At 46.6% G+C, this 10,749-nt stretch overlaps 1 protein-coding gene and 1 long non-coding RNA gene across 14 annotated transcripts in view; one reads left to right on the top strand and one right to left on the bottom strand.

Moving 5' to 3' along the window:
• Nucleotides 1-1,538: 1,538 nt before the first annotated feature.
• The window catches only part of Kcne2 (potassium voltage-gated channel subfamily E regulatory subunit 2), a 13,002-nt gene continuing 3,791 nt past the window's right edge, over nucleotides 1,539-10,749 (bottom strand). For 2 of the 12 annotated variants that reach the window (XM_087575395.1, XM_087575394.1), the window contains 3 exons: nucleotides 10,327-10,420; nucleotides 8,382-8,551; nucleotides 1,539-3,079 (listed from right to left, as the gene is read on the bottom strand). In XM_087575395.1, coding sequence (XP_087431521.1) covers nucleotides 2,696-3,067 — 372 coding nt within the window. In that variant the 5' untranslated portion in view covers nucleotides 3,068-3,079; nucleotides 8,382-8,551; nucleotides 10,327-10,420 and the 3' untranslated portion in view covers nucleotides 1,539-2,695. Of the gene's footprint in view, nucleotides 3,080-7,956; nucleotides 9,434-10,326; nucleotides 10,421-10,749 lie in introns of those variants that run through there. The other 10 variants (XM_087575397.1, XM_087575393.1, XM_087575388.1 and 7 more) reach the window with 9 other exon arrangements.
• Nucleotides 2,438-10,749, top strand: part of LOC148002536 (uncharacterized) — a 27,980-nt gene continuing 19,668 nt past the window's right edge. For both annotated transcript variants that reach the window (XR_015633317.1, XR_015633318.1), the window contains exon 1: nucleotides 2,438-3,106. This is a non-coding gene — a long non-coding RNA (uncharacterized LOC148002536). The remainder of the gene's footprint in view (nucleotides 3,107-10,749) is intronic.

Here is a 10,749-nt window from a genome sequence, read left to right as displayed (position 1 = left end):
GGGAAGGAGGCTGTGTTTTGTGTTGTGTTCTGAAGGGGAAAAAAAACTCCCTGTACATGACTTAGACCTGCAAGGGGCATGGCCAGCCGTCTAAATGACTGCATTTCAGAGAGATGTTTGTAGAAGAATTGTTCTTGCAGGGTCTCAGTGTTTGTGTTTCTAAGAGACACTTTTTAGATATAAGAATTATTCCTCAAAGGGAAAGAGAAAGCATTTGTAATTGTAAAAATCTGCTCTAGGAGAGGGTTCAGTAGCCTGTCTGCCTACTTTGGCTGGATTGAACAGTCGGCTCCCCTGGCCCAGGTTCATCTGGATAACCACTGTGAGCTGTTAGAAAAAAATATTAATGTTTATCCGAGTCTCTTAGGATATGAAGGCCAATGAAATAATTTAAACCAAGAATATACGATATTTACTGGTCAAGGTTGGGGCCTATAGTCAGGAAGGAGGCTCAGGGAACCTTGACTTGATACAAAAAACGAAAAGTCATTACCAGGGTAGAAAACCTGGCTGGACACAGCCCCAGGGTAGGATCTCTGGGTCTGAGCTATCCAGGTTGGACATGTTGGTGTGCAACAGGATGTTAGGCTTCTGGTCTGAGGGAGGAAGCCACGTATAGCTCATCTGCTCTTGGAACATGAGAGACTTATCCTAACACCATCTAGTTTCTCTGGTAGCACAAATGCGAACATGTAGGAAGCAGATGTTTCATGCACATCATCTCTCCTATAAAGAGACAGATATCGCAGTTGGCTTTATGGTGTGTGGCCACCAAAACTCACGTTAGAACTTGAGATGAGAGGGAGGCATGGCCTTCTGTGGCGGGAGCTTTACCCTCACTGGGCTGCACTGACTACCAGGGCACACACTGGTATAATGAGGTTGGATCTGGTATTTGGTCGTCCTCCCTCTGCATGCATTAAAGCCGTGTGATACCTTCACCAGGAACCTCAGATGCTGGTAGCTTTGCTCTCAATCTTTCCAGCCTCCAGAAGAACAGGCTCATCATAGCCCCTACAAACCGTCCAGTCAGGCACTGTCTTATGGGAACAGAGATGGCCTCCTTTGAGTCTTGCCTTTGTACTGTGAAGCTGGAAGGCCCACTCACAATGGCTGTGCCCAGAGTAAAGACACGGGGTATGGAGCACAGGATGCTGAGAATCCACACGTCTCTCACTCACCCTGGACGTCCTACCTGCGCTATCATGTCCTCATTCTCGTGTCTCTTTTTAGGCCGTGTCCACTTCCTGTTGAGCTCTGTTAAGAGCTGTCACATTCAAGTGCACAGCTGACTCCCCTCACCCCGTGTGTTAGCTCCTCCACCTCCCCACGCCCCATCTCTAACCCCCAGGAGCTCCCTCTCCTCTCACTCCCAGGTCCCAGGGCCAGTAACCCAAGCAGATAAACATCACGGAGTTGGATTAGTGAAGAAAACATCTAATCTTGATAGATTGCAGTCTTCTCATCTGTGGGTGAAGTGGCACAAGGTAACAACCTCCAAGGTGCCCTTCAGCTCTGGCATGACGACTCTATACTCCTTTGTGCAAAGCATTCACTTTATTTTTTTTAAAGGACAGCTTACATTGTATTACACACATAACATGATATATTGAAGCTATACACATTGTGGAATGACTAAGGTATCATCTCATGTAGTCACTCTTTTGTGGTAAGGATACCTAACTATCCTCTCAGGTAACAGTGTCTAAGGACAAAAGGCACCTTTATTGACCTTGGAGGGCAACGGGTCTAGAATGGCTTGGACCCTCAGCTAGTCCTTCCCCCCTCAGTCTCCTGAGGGTTGGGTTATGAGCGTGCATCCCCAGCCCCATTAAAATGTGTAGCCTTTGACCAACATCTCTTTAGCACCTCCACTGTGGTGCAAAGGATTAAGCAGCCACTGTCCAGCTTGCAGCAAATATCTAGCGGGGTGTTCTGTAGCTTGCGTCATGTCAAATGTGTGTGAAAATAAGCTATAAATGGGATCTAAAACCAAGTAAAGAGTACGATGTTTGGGAAGGAAGGCCACACTGTGTCAAGCCAGAGAACTTTTAAAGCTTAAGTTTCCTTGAAAAGTTAAAAATAAGTTGGGTTGCACTGGGGGCTCTTGAATATTTGATGCCTCTGGTGTGGGTTATTTGTCCTTTCAGTGTTTGCTCTGTCCGGATGTCCAAATCAGTTAAATACCAGGAAAGCTGTAGATGCAAAATAACCCCACACTTTTGTTCATTGACCACCTCGGACTCGCTGCCCATAAATCAGTGAGTAAATGCTCTCCCATCACTTCTGCAAGCCCGAGATAGATTTAAACCCCAGCGTCTGGACACTTTTGACTTACTCATAAACTGAATTTGCTACATTCAAACTAATATTTTATGAGAAAGAAGGTTGAAAGATTTGTAACTCTCTGCTTTCTATCCCCGCTGCCCGTGCCCAGTCCCGTTGCTTCATGTTTGCCTCTGTTCTCATGATTGGAATGGACTTAAATGACATTTACATTGCCTAGCAAGCAACAAGAGACCCTCAGCATAAATCTCACCCCACCAGGCTCACCTAAACCACTGAGATAGACCGCTACCTGCGTCCACCGCCAGCCAGGCTGCACAGAGGAACTAGCTTTCTTCCAAGCAAGGGCAAGTGGGGCCTCAAGGCGGCAGAAGCACCCCTTCCTGGGCAGATGGACTCTCGTTCTTTATCAGGGTGACACTGTGAACCCCGTCGCCCCCAGGTTCTCATGGATGGTGGCCTTGGAGTCTTCCAGATGCAAGATCTGACTCCTATACTTCTGCTGCCAATCCTCCACGATGTACTGGTGGTACGGGTCCTGGGAGTGCTCCCGCCGCTTCGACTTCACCGTGCTCACCAGGATGGCCACCACGATGAAGGCGAACATGCCGATCATCACCATGAGGTACAGGATGACGTAGTAGAAGTTCTCGGCATCCACTCTGGCCTGGAGCGCCTGTTGTTCGGCTGTTGTGTTCCTCCTCCAGCTGTCCATATAAGTAATGAAAACCTTTTTGAAGGCATCCTCCAGGGTCTGCGTCAAGTTGGCTAAAGTGGTCATGTTTCCCCCTTGCTGGGACGAGAACAGAGATCAGTAAAGGTAAGGCTCTTCCTCCCTTTGGCTACCTTCAGGGAGGTAGGGAGGTAGGGAGGCGAGAGAGAGTGGCGAGAACTCAGTCTCTAAGCCAGGCTAGTGCTGGCTTGAGTTAAAGCTTGGGTAGTCTTTAAGTCAAACACAGTCACTTTTTAAAATCCATTTTTTAATGCACCGTTACAATAAAATGTAATAGAAGGTGTGATGCTGTATAAAGGCGTTTACACACTAGATACACACAAAATGGAGAAAGACTTGAAGGAAGTAGAAAAATGTGTGCATATATATGGATGCTTATATAATCATGTATCTTTGGGGTTTTTTTGTTTGTTTGTTTGTTTTGTTTTGTTTTTGGTGTTTTTTCTCGGAAGTTCTTATCAATCATCTTGTATCTGTTTGTGCGGAGAAACATGGGTGACCTCTCGGCCACTAGCAAATGCATCCCTGTGTGTACATCATGCATGGCATGCATCCAGCATGCTTGCTGTTCAAAGAAGCAGTGGCATTTCGCTCTTACAAACTGCAGGGATTTACGTGCAGCAATAAGGCAAAAAATTGCAGATTTTTAAAAATATGTCCTATTTCCTAGGCTTATCAGGTGTGCCCAACCTGTGGCCCAGATAGCCATATATGCAGCCTTAAAGCATAAAGCTACTTAAAGCACTAAGAGGTTATGAGGTACTGTGCGTGTGTGTGTGTGTGTGTGTGTGTGTGTGTGTGTGAGCATGTGCGAGTCTGTGTGTGACATAAGTGTGTGTGTGTGGTATGTGTAGTATGATATGTATGTTTGTGTGTATGAGGCTGTGTGTGCTGTGCATATGTGGGGTGTGTGTGTGTAAAAAGTATGTGTATATGTGGTATGTGTGTGGTGAGTGTGTGTATGTGGTATGTGTGTGGTATGGTATGTATATATATGTGTACATTTGTTGCAATTTATGCAATATGTTGCAATATTTCTTTGTAACTACTTCATTACACAATTCTTCTGTGTGAACTTTGTTGATGACATTTGTCACAACGTCAAAAGGCTGGCTGTGGCTGGTAGAAAAACTTACACACACACACACACATACACACACACACACACACACACACACACACACACACACACACACTGGAAAAGAGTATTTTAGGTAGTAACGCCAAAAAATGTAAACGGAGCTTTCTTCACAGTAAAATTCGTCTCTCACTTTCATCCCCACAGCCACCACCATCTCTCTGAAACACTGTGTGGTCCTCCTGGAAACATCTCTTTAGGTTGCGAGTGCCCTTCTCTCCCTGCACAAGGACACCCTCTCTACAAGAAGGGAAGTAGACCTACCATTATCTTACATCACAGGGCACAGGACCTTCCTGCTATTCTTAAAATAACCTTGTAATTCCTTAACAAGATTTACCTGGCCTGCCCTGAGTTCCCACCTGACCCACTCCTGGCTTATCCTTATGGGGGATACAGCTTATGTGCACTCTAATAGGAGGGATACAGCTTATGTGCATTGTAAGGTGAGGGATATGGTTTATGTGCACTATAAAAGGAGGGATATGGCTTATGTGCATTGTAAGGTAAGGAATATGGTTTATGTGCACTATAATAGGAGGGATATGGCTTATGTGCACTGTAATAGGAGGGATATGGCTTATGTGCACTGTAATAGGAGGGATATGGCTTATGTGCATTATAAGTGAGGGATATGGTTTATGTGCACTATAATAGGAGGGATACAGCTTATGTGCATTGTAAGGTGAGGGATATGGCTTATGTGCATTGTAAGGTGAGGGATACGGCTTATGTGCACTATAAGTGAGGGATATGGTTTATGTGCACTGTAATAGGAGGGATATGGTTTATGTGCATTATAAGTGAGGGATATGGTTTATGTGCACTGTAATAGGAGGGCTACAGCTTATGTGCATTGTAAGGTGAGGGATACGGCTTATGTGCACTGTAATAGGAGGGATATGGCTTATGTACATTATAAGTGAGGGATATGGTTTATGTGCACTGTAATAGGAGGGCTACAGCTTATGTGCATTGTAAGGTGAGGGATATGGCTTATGTGCATCTGGCTGGTCACACCTCCTTCTTTTCCTCCGAGCCATGTCTTGTCTGAGAACATTTCAGTCTTGCCCTCCTACCTAGACTGTTATACCCCCTCGTGCTGCACTTCCTTGGTCCCAGCATGTGAGCTGCCTTGAACACGTGGCAGTCCTCTCCCTCATGGACAGGCTGTGTCAGGCATCCTCATCTGGAGAAGACCGCCCATAAATGCCCAGAAATTCTCCCATAAAACACATCCTCCCATTCCCTCATTTAAAACTCTACTCCCAATGTATATTTCACATCTGACTTTTTAAAGGGGACATATTTTTTAAAATTTTGTCCGTGTGTGTGTGTGTGTGTGTGTGTGTGTGTGTGTGTGTGTGTTGTCTGCATGTATGTATGCACACCATGTGCATGATAGGTGCCTCCGAAGGCCAGAAGAAGGTGTTGTAGCCCCTGGAACTGGAGTTACGGATATTTGTGGGCCACCATGTGTGTTCTGGGAACTGAATTCTGGTCCCCTGTAAGCACAACCCTGCCTGCCCCTCATCTGACCGTCTAACGTTTGTTCTTCAAAGGTCTCTAAGATCTCTCTTCCTGCCACTCAAATCCTGGCCGGCTAAGGAGAAAGTTAGCAAACAGATGAGACTGGTCCCAGGGACACACCAAGCACATTTTCCAAGAGGTGCGGCAGAGGAATGCATTGTCCTTTAAACAATGAAGTTTGCTCTGAAGGAGAAGAACTAAGATTATTTGTCTCCATGAAGTTTATGTATGCATATAGGAAGCTCTAAGTTCACTTTCAGGGGACCCCTAGGCTCCCCAACATCCACAGGTATCTCGAGGAGAGAGACTTAAGCAATGCACTCTGCTGCTTCCTGGTGTGGAGGTGTGGACACAGTTGGCAGCTCCAAGGGTGGAGTGGCCTAACTACCCATTGTTTGCTCAGCTCTTCTCTGCTAAGCAGATCGAGAGGACTTTTTTGTTCAGGTTTAATCTTAGGCTTGAAAGAGCCCACAGGGAATAAATAAATGCCTGAGTGCTACCCTCTGCCCAGGCTGAGGAAACCGAGTCTGAGGGGCTCACTGGTGTACACCGAGGCATGGGATGTGGCCTGGCTGGGAAGTTAGCCAAGGCACTGTGCGAAGGCCATTTTATTGATAGAGACTATGTTAGAAATGCTAAATGCTAAATGCTAAGCAGAACACGCTAGTAGGGGGAAAGGAATAGTGGGGTGAAAGGCAGTCAGGGAGACAGAGGGGAGCTGTAAGGGAGGACTAACCAAAGCTAAAAACGCAGGAGAATGCCACAGTTTGTACACCAATCTCCAACAGTACAGTAAGGGCAGGGGAGATGAAAGTTCGGTGGGCAAAATGCTAACTGGCTAACTGACAAGCCTGAGGGCCTGAGTCTGGAGGGGTGGCTTGTGTGTGTGTGTGTGTGTGTGTGTGTGTGTGTGTGTGTGTGTGTGTGTGTGTAATCCCTGTGCTTCTGTGGAGAGATGGGAGTTAGGCACAAGAGGATCCTGGGAAGCTAACAAGCTAATTTGTCTGATGAACACAGCAGTAAACCTGAGACCATGTTTTAAATGGAGCTCTGCCCTCTGACCTGTCCATATGAACTGCAACCTGTCTGGGCTTGCAATCACACCACACACCACACATGCACAAGCACATGCATATGTGTACACACACACACACACACACACACACACACACACAAATTAAGAAAATTAAAAATCTGCAAAGGGTAAAGGATAGATAACAAGCTACCTTTAAAAACGATAAAGGGGTTGGTTGAGATTTTGATCCCTAGAATAAGCAGTGACCTCACTCACATATAGCCATGTTTGGCCCTCATTCTCTTCCCCCATGAATCCCATGCGTTTTGCCCTCACTCTTTTCCCCTACAAATCCCACTTGAGGCACTGTGCTTTCGGGATACCCAGAGAACCCAGTGTGCATTCATTGAACTGTATGAAATCGCTGTGTTTAGGTGTAACTGGTCACCATCACATGGTTCCACCTATGGGAACTGGATTTCACTCGCTCAGTGGGTCTTGCTGAGTCTCAGAACAGGATGGGCCCCTGGGGAACACGGGGACAGCTTGCTCTTTGGTGGGCGGCTCGATGACAGCCTACACAGCACTAAGCTCCCTTCCTCTAAGATCAGGGCTCTCACATTGGCCACTGTGCCTGGGCTAGGAGCAAGCAACCCAGGCCAGGCCAGGACTCAATCTGTCCGACAGGAGGCCACACATTCCAGTAGCCTGTGTTTCCCCCTCCTGTGACTGGTTGGCTCAAGTGTATAGAAGACAAAAGACCAAGACCTTGCTTGCTTCTGTTGGCTGAGCTGCGTCTCCCGGCCACCAAAGGACCCCCCTGTTCCCGCTATTCCTACCACAAGTATATGATGTGATCTGACGGCCTCTCTGGACAGTACAAGGAGAGACACACACGTTTGATCCCAGTGACCGAAGCTTTCTTTGCTCAAAACACGATGGGTCACTGCCCTTATCTGAGACAGACAGCAAAGTCATGGATTTTTTTATGTGAAGAGTAGGAAAAAAAGTTATAAATACCTACATTTAGCATGAATCCTTCATTTAATAAAACACTTTCAACACTCTCACCTGAAGGCATTTACTGAAGAAAGGAACTAGGAAAACGTAGGGAGGAACGGGGTGGGTTGGGAGAAGGCAGGCAGGCGTGAACGAGACCACATGCCCAGAAAAAAAAATTTTTTTTTTTAGTTTTCTGAAATAGGAATAAAAAGTTATGTGATTTCTTTTAAAAAGATAAATAATAAAACTTACCTATGCAGTATGTGAGCTGTGCAGGAAGCTTTCAGAAAGCCAGGCTCTGCCCCTCGCTGGTGTTAGCTCTCCGGGGCTGTACTAAATCTCAGCGGGCTGGGCACTTTTGGCTTGAGCCCAGTAAGCCCTTGCTGCCTGGAGCCGGCAATCCTGGGCTTTTAGGAATCCGAATGTTTAATCTTATGTGGAAAGTTAAATACTGGTTGGCAGCTGGGAATTAACCCTGATGCCTGGACAGGGGTGGGGCACAGAGCTGCCCATGTGAAGCTCGGCTGAGGGTGAAGTGGCTCAAGTTCCCTCTGTGCGACATTACGTGAACTTTTCCTGGGGAGATGCTCGTGGACACCTGCTCACCCCGGATAGGGCACAAGTAACGATTCCATCCAAACTATCGTGGTGAACCAGAGTTTATCAGAGTCACTTACAGGATGAGAGATTCCTCACAGGAGTGCTGATATCCCTCCACGGCTGCACGATTAAAGAGCCCCACGCACGATTGGACGAAGATTTCCCCACGGCTGCACAGATGGAGTCCCCCTCCAGCCAACCGTCCACACTGGGTGTAGTCAGCACCTCCTGAGAGCTGGGTTGCTTGCTGCTGGGAGGGGAGGGCACAGAACAAAGTGAGTGAATAGAAGCGCAGATGAACTCCCGTGAGCCTCACCGAGACCTCGGAGGGAAGGTCTGTGGGCACCAGCAGCCATCTTGTTGAGGGTCAGAGGTGGTCAATGTCTACTCTGATTAAGAGGGAAGCTATGCTTGGAGCATCCCACACCAGGGACGCAGGATGCCCTCCTGCACCAGCTAACAACAAAGGCAGTCCCTCACCGACGCACTCACAGGCCAAGCTGATCTAGGCAGTTCTTTCATGGAGCTGTTTCCCCGGATAATTCTAGGTTGTGTCTAGTGGACAATCAAAGCTGACTGGGCAGGGGGTCCTCAGAGCAGGGGGACTACCTGAGACCTATCGTATGTGAGCATCGCCATGAGCCTGTAAGACTCTCAGCGAGAATCTTCCCTCAGGAGGGAGATCCTCAAGCCCAATGACCAGTCCGAGTCCACAGGCTGCAATCAGCAAGAGGATTTTTATTGATCAGGATACACAGGTATCTGTGGGCGTCCCAGTCAATTCGGAAGACTGGCGCGCCTAGCAGAGCCAGGGTGGGCTTTTTATAGTATTTTGGGGAGCAGAAGCAGGCTTACAGAAGCAGATGCATGGTTACAGGGATGTGATTGGTGGAGTACATGGTGGTCAGGGCTTCCGGGGGGTCAGGGACTTTTTCTTTTTCCTGTCAGGTGGCCCATGGAGTAGTGCCCATAATTTAGTCTGGTTTCTGCATTTTGTTTTCTTTTCTGGTCTGTTTCGTCTAAATGATGGGTCAGCTTGTCCCACATATCTAAAAACTTACTTTTTACTTCTATAGTTGAGGGCCTTGGGCTTGTACAATTCCCTTTCTGGGAGGGGGTCTTTCATTCCCCCATTTTCTTTTTTTGTCCTTGAGTGGAATCTTCCACTCAACTTGTTTTAGGTACCTCTGTTTTTTTTTTTTTTTCACCATCTGATACTGTTGTCTCAGCACAAAAGTTTGAATGACTGAAAGTCTGTATCTCTTATTATTCCTGTCTGATCTGCATAGAAACAACATTCTTCTTTTAGTGTAGCACACAGACTCTTTCTTTAAGGAATATCAGGTCTAATCTTTTCCTATTTTGAAGGACTACCTCTGAGAGGGAGGTTAGGTGTTCTTGGAGGTCAGCTAAAAAGTCTTTTTTACTCTTTTTATATCTGAGTCAATGGCAGTTCTGAATTCTCTATAAGCCTTGCATTGTAAGGCAACAGCAGATGTCCTTGTGCTGCCCTTGTAGCACCTAGATAGCCTTAAATAATTCTCAACTCTCTTTTGTGTCTTATTAAGTCTTTAGCATCAGGATTCTAATCTGGACACTATCTGAACCTATACACCAAGGTCTTTTAGAACTTCTAAACTTATATAGGTTGTGATCCCTGAGGCACAGTCCCAAGAAGTGTTAGGAGTACTAACATATGTAATGTTACATCATTTGTAATAAAAATCAAGCCTATCCTTACACCTATTCCGAGGGAACCCAGGGCAAACAGGCAAACATGAAATTCTTGTTTCTAAAACACACTCCTCAAGTGAGCATAATAGCAACCTCCTAGTCACTTAAGTCTAGGGAGCTTTTTGAAGATCTGAGTGTCCCTCTAGGTCCCAGCTCTCAGCCCCAACAACTAGTACGCTGCTGGTGAGGGCTGAGAATTGACGGCTGTCAGGGTGGTCAGCAGCACCAGGTACGGTCCTTTCTATCGAGGCTCGAGTGTCTGGGCTCAGTGTAGCTGCAGTCTCTAACCTGGAACTGATGGGATGTCTCAGGGGTCTCCGGGGCATAGGCTGCTGTCAGCTGTGAGCAGATTTCTTTCTGTATCACCTGTAGGTCTTTTAGCCTGGCATATAAATCATTATTACTATGACATGTTGGTTCAGTAACATCATCTAATACAGTCAGGGGAGCTGAGGCCCCATATAAGATCTCAAAGGGGGTAAGGCTGAATCTGGAAGGGGTATTTCTTGCTCTGAAGAGAGCAAGAGGGAAGGAGTGTCACCCAGTCTATGCCAGTCTCCATGGTCAATTTGGTCAGGGTCTCTTTTAGAGTTTTATTTATTTCCTGAACTTTGAGGTCTGTAAATACAACGTAATTTTCAATCAACCTCTGAATACTTGGCCACACCCTGGCTTACCTTGGCAACGAAAGTAGGGCTGTTGTCTGACCAG

The sequence above is a fragment of the Rattus norvegicus genome, chromosome 11 (genome assembly GCF_021556685.1).
Source record: "Rattus norvegicus strain SHRSP/BbbUtx chromosome 11, alternate assembly SHRSP_T2T, whole genome shotgun sequence".
In the NCBI taxonomy this organism is placed as follows: Eukaryota; Metazoa; Chordata; class Mammalia; order Rodentia; family Muridae; genus Rattus; species Rattus norvegicus.
The sequence above is the reverse complement of the archived record's forward strand: the minus strand, read 5'-3'. Positions and strand labels throughout refer to the sequence as shown.